Source organism: Eucalyptus grandis, chromosome 7 (genome assembly GCF_016545825.1).
Source record: "Eucalyptus grandis isolate ANBG69807.140 chromosome 7, ASM1654582v1, whole genome shotgun sequence".
In the NCBI taxonomy this organism is placed as follows: Eukaryota; Viridiplantae; Streptophyta; class Magnoliopsida; order Myrtales; family Myrtaceae; genus Eucalyptus; species Eucalyptus grandis.
The window spans coordinates 43,585,737-43,608,138 of NC_052618.1; the positions used below are offsets into that span (position 1 = coordinate 43,585,737).

General features: G+C 39.6%; 3 protein-coding genes and 1 pseudogene across 3 annotated transcripts; 1 reads left to right on the plus strand and 3 right to left on the minus strand.

Annotated features, from left to right (window-relative positions):
* Positions 1 to 628: 628 nt before the first annotated feature.
* On the plus strand, positions 629 to 12,121 carry LOC104455608. The gene is made up of 6 exons (XM_039317840.1): positions 629 to 1,410; positions 2,538 to 3,411; positions 4,431 to 4,712; positions 5,475 to 6,198; positions 6,355 to 6,695; positions 11,312 to 12,121. The coding sequence occupies exons 1-6, from the start codon at positions 629 to 631 to the stop codon at positions 12,119 to 12,121; spliced, it is 3,813 nt and encodes a 1,270-aa protein (XP_039173774.1).
* A 438-nt stretch (positions 12,122 to 12,559) lies between these two features.
* LOC104455609 lies at positions 12,560 to 13,678 on the minus strand (annotated as a pseudogene).
* Positions 13,679 to 16,206: 2,528 nt separating this feature from the next.
* On the minus strand, positions 16,207 to 17,927 carry LOC104453606 (1-Cys peroxiredoxin). The gene is made up of 4 exons (XM_010068211.3): positions 17,744 to 17,927; positions 17,504 to 17,652; positions 16,858 to 17,004; positions 16,207 to 16,728 (listed from the first exon to the last, which is right to left on the minus strand). Exons 1-4 carry the CDS (start codon positions 17,859 to 17,861, stop codon positions 16,480 to 16,482), a joined length of 663 nt encoding a protein of 220 aa, XP_010066513.1. The 5' UTR covers positions 17,862 to 17,927; the 3' UTR covers positions 16,207 to 16,479.
* A 1,011-nt stretch (positions 17,928 to 18,938) lies between these two features.
* On the minus strand, positions 18,939 to 22,094 carry LOC104453607 (signal recognition particle 19 kDa protein). The gene is given in 4 exon segments (XM_018859858.2): positions 18,939 to 19,264; positions 19,267 to 19,311; positions 21,523 to 21,622; positions 21,718 to 22,094. Coding segments are annotated over 4 exon segments (405 nt in total). The 5' UTR covers positions 21,895 to 22,094; the 3' UTR covers positions 18,939 to 19,181.
* Between the last annotated feature and the right edge of the window lie 308 nt (positions 22,095 to 22,402).

The window sequence follows — 22,402 nt, forward strand, 5'->3', positions numbered from 1 at the left end:
GCGAGTAGAACAAACAGCTTTTGCCAATCGAGCAACACGGAAGACGTGATTTCACTTCACACGAGAGGCATATTGAAAATAAAGGGAGAAATTTGGGAATATTTGGGGTATTAGTGTTATAGTTTAGAGATTTCAGTGAATATAAGTTAAGAAATTCAAAATTTAGCTCGGACAAGGTCGGACAAAACGCCCCTGTCCATGGTGCGAGATACGGCACGTGTGACACGCGTCATCGGCGAAGATTTGTGCCGTTGATGATAGGGAGTCATTTGTAAGTAATTCTATTTTGTACATGCATTGTGCTGATGTCCTTTCTTTCTTTCGTTGATTCCCTTTGTCGCTCATTCTGATTGTCTCAAGATTGCGAAAGGCCTTAAGATGATTTTAAATCGCTATTGTTGATATTCCTCACTCAAGCCACTCTCTCTCTCTCTCTCTCTCTCTCTCTCTCTCTGGTATTGTTCTCATTCTTTTATCACTTTGCTCTTCCTTTCTTTTCATAAATCGAGTGATTATTTCCGTCCTCTGCTCAGTTTCCTTGGCACCCACATTTTAACAAAAAACAAGGAGACACAACAAGAGGAAACGAAAAGTGGGGGAAAAGAAATTTCTAGAGAAGGAGAAAGACATGGCCGGGGCTTTTTTGGCATCCGTTGCATCAAATCTAGTGTCGAAAGTCGGTGAGTACCTGATTGCTCCCATTGGACGTCAATTTGGGTACGTGTTGTGCTACAAGAGCAATGTCAAAGATCTCAAAAACAGAGTCGATGAGCTAAAGAATGCGAAGGCAAGGGTGCAGCACTCCGTCGAGGAAGCCAGGAATAATGGAAAACCTATACATGCTGATGTCAAGGGTTGGCTGGAGAAGGTAGAGGAGGCGGAAAAAGCGAATATCCTGTTAGAACCTGGCGAAAATGCAAAAGACACTTGCTTACGATGGTGGATTCCGAACCCCATGGTGCAACATCGAAGTGGCAGGAAAGTAAAGAAGATGACACAAGTCATTCAGGGACTTTATGACAAAGCCCAAAACAGTAACTTCACAAAGGTCTCTTATGAGAATACTCCGGCAGGAATTGTCACTACTACCACATCCACTGCAAGATCTGTTGACAGGAAAGATGTCCTGGACTTGAGGGCTTCGATCATAGAGGATGTAATGAAGGCTTTAGTTGATGACAAGGTCTGTGTGATTGGGGTCCATGGAATAGGTGGGGTTGGCAAGTCCAAGCTTTTAGAGGACGTTGAACAGCGAGTCAAGGAAGAGAAGCTATTTGATGTGGTTGCCACAGCAAATATATCACTTAATCCAGATCTAAAAAAAATCCAGGGAGAAATTGCTTATGCATTGGGTCTGAATCTAATGAATGAGGAAACTGCTCATGGGAGAGCGGATCGTTTGCGTCAAAGGTTAGTGAGCCATCTTGAGAAAAATATTCTCATCATTTTAGATAATTTGTATAAGAATCTAGAGTTGAAGGAAGTTGGAATCCCTTGCGGGGTTGATAATAAAGTAAAATACTGCAAGCTGTTGCTGACGTCTAGATACAAGCTGTTTTGCATACTGACATGGGCTTGGACCTACTATTCAAACTCAATCGATTAGAGAATAGAGAAGCACGAAAACTTTTTGATAAGATAGTGGGGGCCAAAGTTAATGATCCTGATTTTAAACTTTTGGTGGATGGAGCGGTTGAGAATTGTAAAGACTTGCCACTCTTTATTGTTTCATTGGCAAAAAGGTTGAGGCACGCAAATTTGGCTGCATGGAGGAATGCTTCGGACAATATAGAATGGTCGGATATAAAGTCAATGGTGAAACTAATTCACGATGACTTAAAACATGAGAGGATTAAATCATTGTTCATGGTTTGTGCTATACACTCTGGGAGAATTTCCATGAGTGCCTCCCTTATTTATTGCATGGGTTTGGGTTTACTTAAAGATTTCAGCAAGACCATCGAAAATGCTAGAGATAGGTTGATTGAGGATTTAGGTAGCCTGCAAGACTCTTCTTTATTACTAGATAGTGATGATAAGGAATGGTTCTGAATGCATGACATATTCGCTGAAGCGGCCATTTCAATTGCCTCCACATCAGAATGGAAAGCCTTGGTCGGGAAGAAGGATCATGGGTTTAAAGACTGGTCAAAGGATGACCTCACCAAATGCACCGCGATATCCTTCCCTTATGTTGGCATTGATGAGCTTCCTGAAAATTTGGACTGCCCAAACTTAAGGATGCTTTTATTACTCGAACATAACCCCTCTCTCAAAATTGCCGACTCATTTCTTGAATCTATGGAGAAGCTCGAAGTCTTGGACTTTACTAGCCTATCTTTCACCACTCTACCTTGATCGATTCAATTCCTTAAAAAGCTCAAGTCGCTATGTTTGGATTTCTGCTATCTGGAGGATGTGACTGTTCTTGGAAAGCTGAAAGGATTGCAATTCCTAAGTCTCATTGAATCTACAATCGCTTGGCTACCCAAAGAAATATGTGAACTTACAGCATTAAGATTTTTGGACTTGACAAGGTGCGCCAAGCTCAAAGTTATTGAACCTGGTGTGCTTGGAAGCTTGGAAAATATAGAAGAACTGTATATGGCAGACAGTTTTAATCAGTGGGAGGTAGAGGGTGAAGCACCACGAAGAAATGCCAGCCTAGCTGAGTTGAAGAACATGAAAAAGTTGAGCACTTTGCACATTGCCATTCCTCATTCTACCAATTTCTCAAGTGACCTGCCATTTGGGGAACTAAAGAAGTACAGAATCCAAATTGGGAACATTTGGGATTGGTCGGGTGAATACAAAGAATCCAGAACTTTAAAGCTCAAGCTGGAGTCAGACAATCTTCTCCTGAGACACTTTGTGCAGAAATGTTTGCAGAGAACACAAGATCTCCACTTGCATGGATTGCAAGATGGCGAAGATAGCATTCCTGATTTGTGTATCTTTCGAGAATTGAAGCATCTTCATGTACAAAACAACCCCTCCCTTCAGTATATTTTCCCCCCCACAGAGATTGTTCAAAGCACGGCATTTTCAAATTTGGAATCATTGTTTCTTGAGAATCTCAACAACTTGGAGAAGATTTCTCGCAACAATCTTGACCTTGAATTCGGAAAATTAAAGATTATGAAATTGGATAATTGTGGAGTAATCAAACATTTGTTTCCTTTGTCCATGGCGAGAGTGTGCTTACAGCTTGAAGAGATTGAACTAAGCGGATGTCACTCGATGAAGCAATTTGTCGCAAATGACGAGGCTGATGAAAACAGAGATGCAGTGGATGATGATTGCAATGTGAAGTTAAGCAATTTGCAGAGGCTGACATTGCGAAATTTGTCAGTGATGACAAGCTTTTGGATAATCATGGACCATTCAAATGCGTTCTTCAACGGGCAACAGGTAAATTTCAAGCATTCTCTTGTTTTCCTCGGTCCGGACCATCCTAGTTGAAGGAAATATTCTTCGACTGATCCATGAGTTACAAACATGGACATTGCCTTCAACAAAATTTATAAGTCATAATAGAAATATAATTGGTTCAAACATGGATTAACTCATTACTCAATTAGTGATACTCTTGGTAATGAAATCTGAAGAAAGACATGGAAAAAAAAAATAAAAGTTTCCAAATTTGATAGACTTTTTCCGATTTTCTCCTCTCCTTTCAAAGGCATTAGTTGAAGTCCTACACATTGTGCGGGCTGATACCCAGACCATTTAAATTATTTATTTGTCTCACGGATGTACTGTATACATGCCTAAAAGTTTATCAATTCTTAATGGTAAAATTCTGAGCGTATACGCATACCTTTATGGATAGGTTCATAACTTGAAGGAATATATACGACCTTTATAATTTGGATGACCTTTATCTAATTATCAAGGGACATATGTCCGCTTGATAAAGGAAAAAAAAAGGAGTGAAAGAATTTTCAATGAATGAATCTAACTTAGTGACTATATGTGTCAACTAACATCCACATCAATTAATCATATTAATCAAATTTTGCAATTTTGTTCTTAAGTACATGAATGTTTAGAGTAAACTGAGACGATTGAGTTGCTGTTTTTTTCCCTCGATAAGGGTAAAAAATTGTGGCAGGTTATTGGACCTTTGTGGAAATATGGTTCTACACGAGGTTACATTATATAGATTTATACTACTATATGTTAAGTGATGGAGTTATTATGTGACTACAAAATGAAAAACGAAATATAATATTCGAAAGGCCAATTTGTTTTTATTGTACTTGGTACATTATATGTTAGTGGGTAATTAATTTCTTTTTCATACGTAATGCGTGTTTATAATTTCTTGTTCCAATCATGATTATGAATTGTGGGGGTATTCAACCCTCAGAACTACAAAAAACACTGACGCGTATGCCTCCTTGACATTATTCTCCTGGCTTTGCAAGGTTTCATTGCCAAGGCTGGAGTCCCTGACGTTATCTGAACTTCCTAAATTGAAAGAGATATGGAACTCTCAATTTCTGTCAAATGTGAGCAGCCTAAAATTTCTGAAAGTAGAGGATTGCATGTTGCTCCGGAGCATTATCCCATCAAATTTGCTAATGAAGCTACAGAATTTGGAAGCCATAACCGTTAAAAGATGTCAGTTAATACAAGAAGTATTCAACCTTGAAGGACTGACAGCCAATGGGGATGTCGAGATTCTGTCACAATTGGCCAAACTAACTGTGAGTGACTTACCAAGTTTGGAATGCATATGGAACAAGAACCTGAGAAGATCCTTGTGTTTCCAAAACTTAAGTGCATTGAAGGTGCAAAACTGTGGGAAAATGAGGTTTCTTTTTTCTTCTTCCATGGCTAAAGCACTCAAGCAAATAAAAGTAATACAAATAGCGAGTTGTAAATTGATGGAGAAAATTATGGATATGCAAGAAGAAGAATCAGAGGAAGCTACAATCACTAACACTATAGAGTTCTCTTCATTAACCTCCTTGTCTCTTGAAGAATTACCTAATCTCAAGACATTCTCTTATGGAAAGTACCATATTCACTATCCATCCTTAAAAAGACTAATTATATCCGGATGCCCCAAAATGATGACATTCTCTTCAAGCAAAGGAAGGCAATGGCCGATGACAGCCAATACAGATTTACAGCAAACTTTTGGTTGTATTAACTCTGGCTTATCCTCCGTTTTCTTCACTCAAAATGTGCGTAATTGTCTTTGGAATTTTCTATTTTATGTTTATATTGGAAATTATTCTCGATAATTATAGTCCGATTGCCGATGAAGCAATAGAAAACTCTATATGTCAACATGTCCTATAAAACCTCTTGCCACTCCATGCATATTTTGTTTTTTCTGACAATGGTATAATCTTGGGTAATCAACTTCATTCTTAAGATTACATTAACATATTAGAGCATATTAAATCATCCAAATCAAGACTTTCATGGTCGAGAAACTAACAAAGGGTCCTTTAATACAGGTTCTTTTTCCAAGCTTGGAGGAGTTGACGCTCTTGTCATTGCACGGGTTGAGGAGGATATGGCACAATGAACTCCCTAAAGAATCATTCTGCAAACTAGCATCCCTCACGGTCAGAGATTGTGAAAATCTTTCTCATATTATTCCATCAACTTTGATTGGGAGCTTCCAGAGCCTGGAAATGATTGAGGCGGTCAAGTGTACCTCTTTGGAAACATTAATCGAACATGTTCCTTTCAATACTGAGAAAAGCCAGAAATGTCAGCTTCTCTTAAACATAAAAGAAGTGAAGTTGTGGCACCTGCCAGGGCTGATTGCAGTTGGGACAAGCAACACCAAAGCAACGTTGCATCTTCCTAAACTGACTAATATTAGCTTGTGCTGTTGTCACAGTTTGACATATCTCTTGACAAATAATGTAGCCAGGACTTGTGATCAACTTGAGATGGTAGATATTTCTGATTGCAAAAAGATGCAAGAAGTTGTTGCCGTGGAAGAAGATGAAGAGCAAAATTTGGGGACAGTGAAGTTCTCTCAATTACGTACATTGAAACTTTGGTCCCTGAAGAGCTTGATTAGATTCAGCTCAGGAAGATGTTCATATGAGTTTCCCTCCCTAAGCAATTTCTCAATTCTGGAGTGCACTCAACTCAAGGCTTTCATACAAAGGCCTCCAGCACCAAGTGTGGAGATGATGAATGAGGAAGCTACCGGTTCTGATGAAGGTTCATATTCTTTATTTGATGGGAAGGTTTTCCTCTTTCCTTTTCCTCGGTGGTATAGTTGTTCATGTGATTTGGTTTCTTCTTTTGTGATGCTCTGGAAATAAAATTTGCTTCTATGCCATTCATTATGACTTTAGCCGGGTGATGCTTGTGCAGGTCATATTTCCCAAATTAGAAGAGCTGCATCTAACAGAATTCAATCAAGAGAATTGTGGGAGAATGAGATGTCCGATGAGTCCATTCGTTGCTTAAAGGTCCTCAAGGTGAAGCGGTGTCACAACCTTTTGAATGTTATTCCTTCATCCATGTGGAAGAGGGTGCTTCAGTCTATGGAGTCCTTGACGGTTGAGAAGTGCCCACGTCTGAAAAACCTTTTTACAATGTCTATGGCAAAAAGTCTAGGACAACTCCAGTATCTCGGTCTAGGTGGTTGTGGGGAGATGGAGTATATTGTTGCAAGAGAAGAAGAGAAACCTGACGAAGCAACCGACAAAATTGTAATTCCTCAACTTGTCATTTTGGATCTTCACAACATGCCAAAACTCAAAAGTTTCTGCCATGGGAAGTATATTTCAGAGTGGCCCTCCTTGAAAGAGTTTACAGTTAAGATTGTAAAGCTGTGGAGGTGATTCTAAGTGATGCAAATTGTAGAAAATTACAGGGCAGCGTTCCAAAGCAACTATCACTTTTGCTAGTCGAAAAGGTTTGTACTCATTTTTCTTTAATGGCATATCTGCATTATTGTCATATCTGCATTTTTGTCCCTGATGGTTTGAGCTAGACAATGCAAGGGTCTGTGGGGTGACCTCTGCTTCCTTATCATTTTCTTTTACAAATCCTTGACTTTTATTTGATAAGAAACTCTCAAAGTTACGACTTTAACATAAACATTTTGACAGGTATATGAAAACTTTTTCATAAGCTTCCAAAACTTTATATATATTTTCTTTCATTTTCAAATTTTAGACTAATGTACCATATGTAACTAAATTATAAGTACTACTAAGAGGCTAAGCTCCTAATGTCTTTTAACTAATTTAGAGCGTAGATGATGCCAAAGAGATTGGCTCAAAGTTAAATCTTATTCAACGTAAATCAACCGATAATGACACAACCAATCCCTCACTTGTGTCGGTTTGACCCTCCAAAGTTCTTTCTACATTCATGAAAGTCGTGATATTTGTACATTCTATGCATTTTAGGACTTTTAAGCCTGTTTCTATTTTGTAGATGCAGATGGAAAATCTTTATTTTTTTAATTATATTTTCAGTCCTGCATGCCTGTTAACGTGGTGATGGAGCTTCCTCCAGCCCTAAATTTTTTTAAATGCAAGATCAAAAACCATTTTTATCATCAATACCTTATTATGAACAAGCTAAATATTTTAAATGGTTCAAAGAATGGGAGAGTATATTGGCTATTGTGTCCATGCGTGTTGTAATGATCAAGATCTAGGATGGGTTAGATTGGAGGTTTATGGGAAATATATGATGCACAATAAGAATATGCTTGTCTAACTCGGGGCTATTGTCATGGGTCAGTTGATCTAGCGTTTCCTTATTGGCACACTCACTCACAAAAAAAGTATAGAGAGAGAAGAGGAACTGCGAATTGTATCTTACTTGTGAGAATGAGATGCAAACAAAGGGGAAGAGACCCCTTTATATATAAGTACACTCAACCATATCCGTTGATTTCTTCTCAATCTAACAGTGGAAATTTCATCTCACAGACTTCATCTACCTGCATTTTTACAAAAATACTTTAGAATAGTACACAATTACAATATTACCCACCCTCAAAACACTAGAGGGAATGCCCATTCCTCTCAGTTGATTCATGGTCCTTCGATCATGGGAACCTCAAGACTATGACACTATGGTTATGCTTGACATATGATTTAAAAATTTATGCCTTCTACTTACAAATAATATGACAAAATGGGGGGCGGCATGTACTAAAAAGAAAATAACGTGCCAGTATTTTTTTCCCTATTCTATCATTTTATCCAATGATTTTTCCTTATACTTGATATTAAAGTTCTCTTTTTTGAGGGGGACAGAATCGGCTCTAAGGAATTAAATTTAAAACTAGCAGGTTGAATTTCTTAGTTTGGAGTCGATGAAGATCTTGCACATGGATAACATGGAGAAGATATGGCTTGATGAGCTTGCTTCAAATGCCTTTAGCAAACTCAAGACGCTAGTGGTGGAAAATTGTAAGAGATTTTCATCTATATTTCCATCTACTACCATCCTTGAAAGATTCCGAAATCTAGAGAAGTTAATTGTGACCAACTGCGAGTCCTTAGAAGTGATATTTTGCATCCAAGAGTTCAATTTCGACAAAACTTTTCAATTGAGAGAATTAGTTTTGAGACAGCTCCCAAGAATGAAGCATGTGTGGAGTGGACTTCCTCAAGGAGCTTTTAGCTTTGGACACTTAAGATGCTTGGAGGCTGTCGAGTGTAAGAGTCTCAAAAGTTTATTTCCAAGTTCAATGGCAAAAGCCTGACACATTTGGAAGAACTTGTAGTATGGGATTGTGGAGTGGAGGAAATTTTAGTGGAGGAAGACAACGGAATAGAGATGCGGGCATGCGATCTCTTCTTTCCGCAATTGACCACCCTGACATTTTTTGATTTGTCAGAACTAAGGAGCTTCTATAGGAATAGTGATACTTCAACATGGCCACTCTTGAAGGAATTGCGAGTGAGACGATGTAGCAAAATGAGGTCATTCTCATTCACCTCTGAGATGCAGAGCTGCCAGGATACTGCTACCATCCAAAAACAACCTGCATATTTTTCTTTACAAAAGGTGCAATCCTTAATTCTAGCTCTCTACGTTTGGTCATTGCTTTATGTGCATTTGTCTTTGTCCTTGTTTCTTCTTTGATTTGGTAATTGAAATTGTCAAACATTTCTTGTTTGCTAATACTCACCTGACCACACTTGTGAAAAATTGATTGAAGTTAGTCTTTTACGGCTCATATTCTTTGGATATGTTCTAGTGGTCCTAGTTGTTGCTTTGACTGAAAAAAATTATATAATTAACTTGCATTGACAGTCACCCACCCTTCTAGTGGCATGTCTAATGGCTGGAAGTTAGCTATTTAATTTAAGCTGACCTCCCTTGTCCGCCAAAATCTAAAAAAAAAAAAACTAACGGCACTGTCACTAAATCGGGTACAAGACTAGCCTGTTAGTTTAGTGACAATGCCATTAGGCATGCTAGTCCTATAATGGGTATTTTACCCATCCTCACTCAGCTCAAACGCGGAAAACTACTATACCTACCTATCCGGTGATAGCCAGATTTTCATCTGACGTGGTATCTACCTTTACCATTGTGAGGCATTCTAATTATTTATCTATCTTTGTCTTCCCGACAAAGAGGGAATATGGGATGACATTGTGGCGTCTCTCACCCCAAGACAGATCTCCCGTTTGTTTCTTCTCCTTGAGTCTTTTAAGGACCTACTCGAGTCCATTCTTCGGCACATTTGTTGGCGTTCCCTAGCTTCCAAAATGGAATAGAGTTGCATGCTGGTACATCACGCATGCGGTTGGTAATTGTCCAATACCGCTGGTGATTTGCTTATCTAATCATGTGTCAGTAGCTTCAACAGGTGTTGACAAGTGCAATCATTTATAATTCTTCAAAGATTACCAAATATTTGCTTTTGTGACTTACAAACTCCCTGAAAATTTCCTTACCAAAAAAAAAAAAAAAAAAAAAAACTCCCTGAAAACTATTAACTTTTATTTGAAATCATATTTTGGTTGCTGCATCAACATTTATCACATAAGGATATCCACTAGTTTTACTCACTTCCCAACTTTTGATAATCTACCAGCATTTAATATTGTGAGTACCAATGCTTTTGACGTTCCTACTTTTATTTAAAATTATCAATCTTAATTTGACTGACATATTAACATTTGTCATACTAACATACAAACTAACTTTCGGCAATCACCAACATTTTATTTTGTTAGGTTTTGAGAAGCACAAATAATTTCTTTTTAGTACTTCCAAAATTACCAACTATTTTAATACACCATCAATAATTATTTTGTAGCTTACCAACATCTTTAAAATACGTAAATTTTATTGAAATTGCCAACCTTAATTTGATTGGCATAGCACATTCGTCAATTAAGATACAAACTGATTTTAGCAATTAGGCCAACTTTTTTTTTTTTTTTTTTGGGTTAAGTGTTGGAAAGTATTGACTTTTCTTTATACTTCCAAGATTATCAAATACTATAATAATCCTCCGACAACTATTATTGCGGTTACCAATGCCTTTGGAGTTACTAATTTTTATTCAAAGTTACCAACATACATTAGATTAACATACCAATAAACTCTAATTGCCAACAAACTTTTTATCTTGGTAGGTTTTGAAATGTAGCATATTTTCTTTATACTTCCAAAATCATGAACTACTTTATTAATCAACCAATATTTATTCTTTCGACCAACCATTGCCTTTCAAAATTACCAACTCTAATTTAAAATTGCCAACCTCAATTTGATTGATATACCAACATTAGTCACTGATCAACTTTTTATTTGGGGGATTTTGAAAAGGAAAAGTATGTTTTTATACTTTCAAGATCCCCAACTATTTTATTAATATTAATATTAATTTCTGTGACTTGCCAATGTCTTTGAAGTCACTAGCAATTATTTGAAATTACTAATCTTAACTTGACTGGTATATTAATAACATACCAATGCGGAACTAGGTTCATTTTTAACTCTGCAGAATGCTAGAATCGTCCATGCATAGGTTATGTACGTTTGGTTTGTTTCCTATCTTATTTGATGTTTCATTTTGCTGTTGTAACAATTAATAATTTATCTTAACTATTTATGCCTCTCTTTTTTTGGCCAATAATCAATTCAATTTGAATGCATTCTTCCCAGAGTTATAGAAAGGTGAACTCATGCGCTACTTATGATCTATGGCAAAAAAAAAAAAAAAGATATGAGAACTGCAGCTTAAAAAACAGAGGGCAACATATTATAGTAGAAGAAAGTGCAAACGTACGACGGCAATAGCTATGATATGGAAATGGCCTAATTAAACGGATTCCTACAGGTCATTCCACGGTTGGAGCGATGGACAGTGACAAAGGAGGATGTCGTGATGATGCAGCAAGACATATTGGGAAATCTTAGAGAGCTGACTTTGGAATGCTATAATGATGAAAATGTAGCTTTACCCTCCAACTTCTTTCTCCAAAGATTCCCCAACTTAGAAGAGCTTCGAGTGACCAGTAATTCTTTCGAGGAGATATTTCCAGAAACATTTCCAGAAGAGGCGTTTGGACCGAGGGAACTTGGAAATTTGAAGCAACTTTGGCTGACTAACCTGCGTAACCTAAAGCAAGTTTGGAAAGATGGCTCTTTTATGGCTGAAATTCTTAAACAAATTGAATCTCTGTTCGTTTGGGAGTGCCACAGGTTATCAATCGTGTTTCCATCTCCGACTTCGTTCCAGAGCTTGAGGGAATTAGAAGTACGGGATTGCAATGGTTTGGTTCATATGGGGACTTGCTCAGCCGTCACAAGCCTAGTGTACCTTAGCCGGCTAACCCTAGCAAAGTGTGGTGCAATGGAAGACGTAGTAAAAGATGATGGGACTGGAATGGAGGAGATTTATTTCCGCAAGCTGGAAGAGCTGATACTTCATGGTTTACCAAACCTTGAGAGCTTCTCTCCAGCCGGTTGTGCCTTCATGTTCCCATCACTGGTGCACGCTACTGTGACCCAATGCCCCAAGATGAACATATTTTGCAAGGGTGGCGCAAGAACACCAGAATTAGATAAACTATTCCTCTCCGATGAGGATGGTGAAGGGCATTGGGAGGGCGACCTTAATACCACCATCCAAAGCTTATCGACATGAAACCAATATACACCCAATTCAGTAAGTCAAGTAGATGTTTTTTCTTATGATAGATGTTATTCTAGAAATGCTACGGTGATGGTGATGGTGATGGTGTGGCTAGCTTGAAAAATTTTACCTTTTTGTCCTTTCAATTATAAAGCTGGCAGAGTAGTTTGTTGGGAGTAACATCACAAAGAAATCCATGTCTTAATAGGAAGCCTTTACTGCATGACTGCAAAGATTTAGTCACATTTCTCAAACCAACATTACAGATTTTCACAAAGTCTCCATGTACATGTTCATTTTCGAACTCTCCCCATAAAAAAGGCTGCACAGACACTAGATTAACTAATACACATTTTATTAACATGTAGCTAATCACACCCAACAGTCATTCATTATGCTCCAGCCTTAGCAACAGACAGCGTGCCAAACACCAGAGTACACGGCGCTGCACTAATCGATATGAGTGAAGCGGAGGTAATACTTCCTGGACAGAAGATCGGCGGTCTTGAAGCCCTGCGGGGACATCTCCTTGGCCTGCTCGTTGGAGATGGACAGCGAGATGACGACCGCGTCCCCTGGCTTCCAGTTGCATGGGGTGGCGATCTTGTGCTTCATCGCCCTCTGCAGGGAGTCCAGCACCCTCGCCACCTTGTCCATGTTCCTTCCCATGCTCGTGGGGTACAGGAAACTCAGCTTGATCAATACAAATTATGTTATATTGTGAAAATAGATGATCCAGAGTCCTGCTGCATCTGCTCTGTTTAAATGGGATAAATGGTTTATGCTACTTTAAGTAATACACATATAACAGACATGCATAAGATGGCATTGGTTTATGCAGTTTGTTTCATTTGATACAAGTTTAATTAACGGGAGAAGGAAAAGGTAGAAGGGCATGTATACCTTCTTATCAGGACCGACGATGTGCAGAGCTCTAGAAGGGACTTGCTTCCCTGAAGCGTCTTTCTCCTCTGGCTCGACCAGGTTGAGCTCTTTGATTTTTTTTCTCTATTCAGGTTGGCGATTATCGGGTATGTCACCTTGGCCCCGGGCTGCACCCCAACATAATTACACGACAGAACAGTGTTGGCTTGAAATTGGAATAATGAAAATTGCACAAAAGCCAAAGGCCCCAATCTCAAATGTGAGACAGAACAGTCAGCCCCGTGACCCGCAATTAAACCACCTCAATCTAACCCAAATTGTGCCTAATAAGGAGACTTCCCTTGGTCAATCTACTAAATTATAATACACATATTTCTATAAGTTCTCCTTCTTTTCCTTTTTGAACAATACAATCACCCAAATCAGATCAAACCCAACATCCATATCAAAACAGGCAAGTTAATACAGGACATGCAGTATATATGTATGCCAAGTGATGAAAAGGTCTAATAGGCAGAGTGAGAGAGAAGAGTAGCGGACAGTGAAGGCCTCTATGTCCTTGATCCACGCCTTGTGCGACTTGACCTCGTCGCAGGAAAAGCTCAGGAGCTTCACCCCCTTCCGCTCGAGCTCCGGCACGTACACTGCCATCTTCCCGAGCTCCGTCGTGGTGTATCCTCTCATCGCAAGGGGCCATGAAAATGACATCACCCACCTTTAGTCTTAATTAAGTTTACTCATGAGCGTCGTTCATAACTTGTAATCCATTCATCAAAGACAAGGTGCTTCCCTCCAACCTGGAGGAAAGTATGGTCTTGTCCAGAGTTTAGCCTAACTTAACGGTCCTTCGACACGGGCAAAGGAGATGAAAATATCCGTTTTACTTAAAAATTTGGACTCTGAAAAGTACCTACTCAGGCTCGTATACAAGCAGTCAGATTTCTGTTTGTCATTCCTCATCTTCGATAATCATCATGTTTAGCACGACCATATCTGTGGGGGAGGAAACACAATCTTAAGCAGTATCCCAACAAATTTTACATTACGCATGAGGAGTCAAATCAACTTTAAAATGCTAATCAATGTACATGGCACTGGGATTTGATGGAGCGCTGAGACTTCCTCGACTTGAGGGACATCAATGAACCGCCCCTTCGAGTAGCTGAGTGTCCCATCCCTTGGGATCTAAAAATGGATCCTATCATTGACGCGAGAATCGAATTCTTTGAAGAGATACTTTTCCAAACCTTGCCTACCGACCATAATTGGCCAATGTCTGACCCAGATGAACTTTTGTTCAACATCCTTCCAACCCGTTGTGGCGTGATGTCCTGCCACAGTTCTGGAACCTGGTAATTGCCTTCTCCTTCGAGATTTTGAGTCAAATATATAATCCTAAACCTTGACAACGCTTCTCTTTTAGGATTGTCAATCAATTTAATTCTAAACTTTGACAATTTTCTAATATAATCCTTTCGATTGATCATTTTACTGAGTGATCATATACTGATATAACATTTTCGATTAATGTAATCAAGAGCTTCTCCTTCTGATTAATGTAGTCAAAGCTTCTCTTTCGAGATTTTGAATCAGTGGGATTTTAAATTAATCATAAACTTTTCAATATTTCAATTAATATAATTCTAAACTTTTGATGATTTACTAATATAATTATTCCAATGGCCCTTGACGAATCTCAATTAATATAGTTCTTAACTTTTTGAGAATTCCTTTCAACCAATTTAGCCAAACTCTTTAGACGATTTACTAATACGATTCTTTTTTATGATTTATTAATATAATTCTTCCAACCATTGGAAGTTGTAAACGTGATCACTGAACATGATCACCAACCATAAATATATTGAAGTAGACCGCCCATGTCAATAATTCCAACTTCATATTGCATTGACAAATAATTTAAAATTTTAAGATTAATTTGAAAAAATTGCAAAGTTAAAAATTTAGACTTTTTTGAACAATTATCCCCACTCATGCTATACGACCTTCATCCTCAATCCCATTTCTTTTAGTTTGTGTCATGAGTCATGGCTTATGACAAGGTAATCCTTGCATCTCGAGACATGACTTGTGAGTCAGGACGATGAAAATCAGCTACTATGTTTGAATGTCTTAGTACGAAAGAAAGGAAGAACTTGTTGGAAGTAACAGGACAAGGAAATCCATGTCTTAACGATAGGTCGCGTCGCTTGAGGTCGCGTGGCCTCGGGCGGCATCGCTGGGTCGCGCGACCCGGCGACGCCCAAGGTCGCCCGATCTTAGGCCACCTCACCTGAGGTTGCCCGACCTCAAGCAAGGCTTCTCGGAGGCCAAATCTGGCCCCCTGTGGCTGAGCACCGCCCACCGTGAAGAAGAAGACAAACGGCGAAGAAGACAATAAACAGTAACTCAGTGACTCGATGAACAGTGAAATCGCATCTTTAAAATGTCAATGCTCAAAGTAGCCCTAGCCCAGCATTGGGCTTTCAGCATTTGGAATGCTGACATTAGCTAAATGAGCTTTTAAAAACACATGTCAAACACAAAATATTTTTCTCAAAACACAGGTAAAATAAAAGCTGGCTTTAATGCGAATCATTTGTTGAACAATAGAATCCATTTTAAAAGTTAAGTGGGCAAACACACAATATTTTTGGCCAAAAACCATTCATGCATCCAAACGGGCCAAAAACCGCCGAACCAAACGGGGCTTCATGACGCCTTCGAATTAATTGAAAACCGTTGATGTGAACGCACTTATACCTTCCAATTGATCAAAACCATTGGCGTGACTACCGTCTTAACTCAAAAACCATTAACGTGACCGTCTTAACTGATCAAAAACCATTGGCGTGACTACCGTCTTAACCCAAAAACCATTAACGTGACCGTCTTAACTGATCAAAAAAACCATTGGCGTGACCACCGTCTTAACTCGAAAACCATTGATTGACGTGACCGCCGATCACCTTAACAATTAGCCAAATTTGACCAAAAGGAATATATTGATAAAAAGACCAAATTAACAGAATTTAGAAAGTTAAAAAATTAGATTTTTAAGACAATTATCCCCACCCATGCCTCCACCAGAATTCCATTTCTTTTAGTTTGTGTCCTGAGTTGTCGCTTATGACAAGGCAATCCTTGCATCAGGAGACATGACTCTTCTTGTGAGTCAGGACAATGAAAACTTAACCAGCTACTATGTTTAAATGTCAGTGCGAAACAAAGGAAGAGCTTGTTGGAAGTAAACACGACAAGGAAATCCATGTCTTAACGACAGGCCTTTACCGCATGACTGCACAGGCCCAGTCATCTCTCCCAAAGCCAACATAACAGGTTTTCACAGTCTCCATATCCATGTTCATGCACAAGCTCTCACCGTACAAAAGGCAGGCTGCACAGACACAGGAGTAAAACTAAGACACATATTATTAACATGTCGCTGAGCAACAAAGGCGGGCCGAAGACTGGAGCAGACGGAGCTAATCAACATGAGTGAAGCGGAGGTAATCCTTCTTGGACGGGAGATTGGCGGTCTTGTAGCCCTGCGGGAACATCTCCTTGGCCTGCTCGTTGGAGACGGACGGTGAGATGACAACCGCCTCCCCCGGCTTCCAGTTGCACGGGGTGGCGATCTTGTGCTTCGTCGCCCTCTGCAGGGATTCCAGCACCCTCACCACCTCGTCCATGTTCCTCCCCGTGCTCGCCGGGTACAGAAAACTCAGCTTGATCTATACAATTTATGTTATATCGTGAAACCGAAAACGACATGCATGAGATGACATTGGTTTATGCAATTTGTTTCATCCGATAAAAGTTTGATTAACACGGAATAGAAAAGTTAAGAGGAGCACGTATACCTTCTTATCAGGACCGACAATGTGCAGAGCTCTAGAAGGGACTTGCTTCCCCGAGGCGTCTTTCTCCTCGGGCTCGACCATGTTGAGCTGTTTGATTATCTCTCTATTCGGGTCGGCGATTATCGGGTACGTCACCTTAGCACCAGGCTACACCCCCACCAAATAACACGACATTGAGGATGTTGGCTCGAAATTGGAATAATGAAAGTTGCACAAAAGCCAAAGGTCCTAATCTCAAATGTGAAACAGAACAGTCAGCCCTGTGACCCGCAATTAAACCACCTCATTCTACCCAAATTGTGCCTAAGATTAAGGAGACTTCCCTTGGTCACTCTACTAAATCATAATACTACACATTCCTATAAGTTCTCTTTCTTTTTCTTTCTGAAGGATACTATCACCAAAACCAGATAAAACACAACATCAAAATCCAAAAAAGCAAGTTCCTACAAGACATGCAAACTCTACTAAATCATAATACTACACATTCCTATAAGTTCTCTTTCTTTTTCTTTCTGAAGGATACTATCACCAAAACCAGATAAAACACAACATCAAAATCCAAAAAAGCAAGTTCCTACAAGACATGCAAATACACATATGCCAAGTGATAAAAAAAGGTTTAATAGGGAGAAGAGTAGCTGACGGTGAAGGCCTCTATGTCCTTGATCCACGCCTTGTGCGACTCGACCTCGTCGCAGGACAAGCCCAGGAGCTTCACCCCTCGCCGCTCGAACTCCGGCGCGTACGCCGCCATCTTCCCGAGCTCCGTCGTGCACACCGGCGTGAAATCCCCTGCGCAAGCGATGTCGTGGGTGAACAAGACTTCCCTTTTCTCGGGGCCGTCGAAACATGCGGAGTCGGGCAAAGGAGAGACGACGGTTACCGGGGTGAGAGAAGAGGACGGTCCAGGCGCCGCCGATGTAGTCGTGGAGCTTCATCTTGCCGTGGGTGGTCTCGACGGCGAGGTCCGGGACGGTGTCGCCGAGCGTCAGGCCCGGCATGTTGCCGCTCTCTGGTTTCTTTCTTCTCCTTCTTCTTCTCTCTCTTCTGCAGTTTCTTGGAATGAATCGTTTCTTTGGAGAGAGGAGTTAGCGAGAGAGAGAGAGAGAGAGAGGGAGGGAGATTTATAGTACGCCGGAGGGGGTTTGCATGGAGAGAACGTGGCACGAGCGGCGGCTTCTCTTTCCGGTTTTCCTCCGGGATGGCGTGCATGGTGGACGTGCAAACTCGCGTCCTCCTTCCACGTGGGGGTACTTTGGGGAGACCAGCCTTATATCCTATACAATGTGCTGACAGGAAATCATGCTTTGTTTCGGCGAAAACTATGTCCTCGAAAAAAAACGACGAAAATACTTTTAAGTTGATATATATTTGATAAATTTACCTTAAATTAATTTTTTAATTAATAAAACTACATTGATATATTTGTGACATATTTACCCTATGTTGATTTATGTTAAATTTTACCATCAAATTGTTGAATTTAATAATACGATAATTTGATGGTACATGAGAGTTGACGGATATATCTATTTAAGATTTTACCTTCTATTATAAGCGTATCAATTTGTAATTTTTTTTAGTATTAATTTAATTTAATTTGAAATTTTAATTTAGGATAAATTTATCGTATATGCATCAATTTTGGTATCTTTGTGATTAAAAAATAAATTTTGAATAAAATTGTTGCAATTGAAGTTTTTCGTGGAATTAACCTTTTAAAAAATTCACTATTAAAAAAGGTTCAACTGTTTTCTGGTATTTTTTATGTTGAAGGTAAGTTCAGAAAATTGATTCTATAATACTTGATAGCAGGTGAAATTGATTTTATGGTACTTGATAATAGAGAGAATCCACTAAATGACAAATGATGACCAAACGAATTGAATTCAAAATCTTTCTTAGTTTAGCCACCGATTTTATAATTGTCTTAACACATTGATTTAGACTTGTCTTCTATCCAAAGGGAACTTTTAATGCACGCTTAGTACGACGGAAGTGGCAGGACTAAGGAAATCAAATCAGAATCTAAAGTCACAATCTCTTTCGGGGTATCGCGGAAATGAAATGGAATGGGATGGAACGAAGAGACTTCTTTATGTTCATTCGCAAGAGAAATTATGTTGGGAATATAATGAATGAAACGGGTCCACATATTTCCTCCATATGCATTAATCTCAGACACAAGCACAATCTATCAAAATCTTCACGGACCAAGGAGAGCACGCCGATGTTTGAATTGAAGAATAAGAAGCCTCCGCCAATTTCACTAACGTTTGAACTATAACTGCGATGACGCATGCATTTGCAACTACGTTCGACTATCTCTTCTTTCTCCCGCCCTTGCCGGATTTCGAAGCTCCAGTACTCGCGGTGGACACGGGCTCTTGCTTCTTGGTCCGTCCGGATGCCTCGGAACCAACTCTGCAACACGAAGCATGAGCTCTTTTCCTGCAGAACATCGTTCAAAATTACTAAATCTGCACAATAACCATAGATAAGATTTTCCAAGTCTATAACCAGCAACCAGACAGGATCTTCTCTTTTTGTAGAATTACAACTTCCTCAAAAAACGAATTATTATGCATGATACTCAGATAACTCCACAACAATACTTACATTTGGCAGAGGCTAAGATAAACTACTTCCACTCTATTATATCAATATCAACAGCAAGAGCAATTCGCAGGCACTAGTGATGCAGAGCTCTGCGAAGATGTGCAGATTCAGCTTGCTGTGATCTTTTCCATGCAGAGGACAAGGATTTCACTATATAAGATATATCGCCCCATCAATTGTTTCAAGAACAGTCCAAAAAACCCATGGGTTAAATATCCAATTTGATGAGTGAGTCCCTGAAAGATCTATCAGAAGGCCTCATTTACACTTAGACTAAAGTAATGCAAATTCCATCTCAGAGAGAACACCCAAAGATTCACAACATGAACAAAACTCAATTTGTTCAACAATCATGTCCTTTTTTTCCTTGCAGCCAACCATTGGATCAAGTGAAGTCTTTTAGAGTATCCTCCTCATATGACTGGATGTTAGTGGTAGTGCACAAGCCGAAAGGGTTTATAAAATTACAAGCCTTAGGTTAATAACTAATTTAACACAGATAAACGAACATACAGTTTTTCAGTCGGGAAATCCGTTCCAAAGGGTAATGAAATCTGTAAGATAAAAAGGGATACAATATTCCAGCATACAGGAAGTATACAGAATATAAGCTAGAAGCAAAAGCAGAAATCTGGAAAAGAAGCTAAGTAGTCTAACACAAAATCTAGAATTTATTTCTATTTTGAACCTGCTGGGCCACTTCCAATTACTAAGTAGCTCATTGAAAGAGTTTGGACCACCTAAGACAGACTTCCACTCTCATCAGGAAAGAACAGTAGACTACTAAGGCTACTTCACGATGGACATGTCAGAAAATTCCCATAGTCAGAACTCTCCTTGCATATGCACTGACAATTCAAATTAATATGATCAAAACTCTTTTCATTTATAAATATTCGGGAATGCCAACCATGTCAAGAAAGTAACTCTAAATGGAGCTTTCACCTTCCAAATTTGCTTCTATAGAAAGCAAGCGTTCTGTCACAGACAAATGGCCACAGAATGAGATTTAACCTCAAATTTCTTGTAGTAACTTTAAATTGATGCACCTTGTAAGGGAGAATTAGAATAAAGATTCTGAAAACCCATGTGAAGGGCCTTCTATCCACAGAAACTATCTAATACACAACCAGAATTGGATTTGGGTTCCAGTGCAATACCAACAACAAAACAGAATTCATCCCAACATTGCTTCTAAGCCTCCAAAAACTATACCAATCTGTAACTCAACCATCTAATGTACACCACCAAATAGCAATGAACGTCTTGCAACAATTGTTGTCTTGAATGACAAATGTCCAAAGCCATTTTTCCAACGAGGCTTGATTCATAGTTTCAAGATCTCTCACACTTAGTTCACCTTTGTCAAATCATATCTATATGGAGTTCTAGCTCTGCCAGAAAAATTCATGGTCACAGTTCTTGAGCCTAGTACTTCAGGAGGACAGTGACCACGTAGGAACAACAAGCAGACACCAGTAGACAGGAATAACAGCCATCAAGTGTCGATGCTCAACCATCACTCCACAATTCCCATCGTATAGCAACGAAAACAAAGCATGAAGTTGAATAGCTTTCGAAGTTAAATTAGATGACAAGCTGAGTGATCAGAAATGCATTTGTTTCATCAGGTTCCAATTGTTGAAAGGCAACACAACATGGATGCCAGCTATGTCTCGACAAATTAGAAATAAAGAACCAAGAAGAGCACGCCCTGGGGCCATCACAACATGTCCTTTGGGCAAAGTGCTGCTTTCACACTACATTTAGATTTTCCAATTCTGGGTGCTACACAACTCTTCTTCCATGTCTAATGCAACCAAAATCCTACTCCTCATAACTTGACCAGGGACCTATGTGATGAACTCCACCCACTTCTTAAAACGAAAAAATTCCACAGAGCCAAAAGATGAAAAGTTTCATAGTTCCAGCACACTAAACTATATCATTCTGATCTTTGGGTAAAAAAAAAAAAAGACAGCTTGAACCCCAATTTCAGACAAGCTTACGTCCAGGACCAATGCAGAAGCTAATCGAACTTACTGGAAGATATGGCCGGATTGCACAGAGTCCCATCCTCCGCCTTGAGCAAAACCCTCACTCTCCCTCTCTGCATGAAATCCCGCGGATACACCTTATCGATCTGCACCAAACCCCATTTCGACCCCTTCAAAACAAGAAACGGAGCAAAAGAAGCGACGGCGGCCGCCGCGGCGGTAAAAAAAAAAAAAAACGAACCTCGACGGCGAAACGGAGCTTGAGGTAGCCGCAGCAGTCCCCGATCTCGACGCAGGTGGGATTCTCGCACGCTTTCTCCACGCGAATCCGCCGGCCCTCGGCGATCGTCTTCTTCGAGTTGATGTACGCCGGGTAGAGGACGACCCACTTCTTGATGTCCGGGATCGGGCCTTCCATCTGCGGCGGCGATCGGGGATTCCGGCGGCGGAGGAAGGGATCGGAGGTACGAATCGGCCGAATCGATCGCGCTCGGACGCAACCGGTGGGAGGAATTAGGGCTTCTGAAGATTCGCACGACGAAGAAGAAGAGCAGAAGCGGAATTGGCGAATCAATCGGGCAGAACGAGGCAAATGGCCCCTTAAATTCGGCCCGGTCATGTGACGTCGTGATATGTGGTTCCTAATTTTTGGACTTTTAGTTCATATTTTGCTTAGTTCTCGAACTAAGTTATTGGACATAATTCTTAGATTGTAGCCTAATGTATAATTGATTAATAAATTTTTAATTTATTTAATGTAGGAGTCGGACTTTCAGTTCTTATTCAACTTAATCTCTGACAGAGACGGCATTAAATATCATATTTCATAGTAAGTTATAATTCATATATCACATTGGGCATTAGATTATAACCATTTATGTCATCATCCTTTTAATGTAAGATTGAGATGATGAAAATACCCCTTC

Excerpts from the sequence above, each read along its gene's own strand:
- LOC104455608 (XM_039317840.1), top strand. The coding sequence starts at position 629 with ATGGCCGGGGCTTTTTTGGCATCCGTTGCATCAAATCTAGTGTCGAAA. Across the intron at positions 6,199-6,354 it reads AGCTACCGGTTCTGATGAAG|GTCATATTTCCCAAATTAGA; the intron begins GTTCATATTCTT and ends ATGCTTGTGCAG. Across the intron at positions 6,696-11,311 it reads ACGAAGCAACCGACAAAATT|GTCATTCCACGGTTGGAGCG; the intron begins GTAATTCCTCAA and ends GGATTCCTACAG.
- LOC104453606 (XM_010068211.3), bottom strand. The coding sequence starts at position 17,861 with ATGCCGGGCCTGACGCTCGGCGACACCGTCCCGGACCTCGCCGTCGAG. Across the intron at positions 17,653-17,743 it reads CGTCCTCTTCTCTCACCCCG|GGGATTTCACGCCGGTGTGC; the intron begins GTAACCGTCGTC and ends TCGCTTGCGCAG. Across the intron at positions 16,729-16,857 it reads TTGTCGGTCCTGATAAGAAG|ATCAAGCTGAGTTTTCTGTA; the intron begins GTATACGTGCTC and ends TAAATTGTATAG.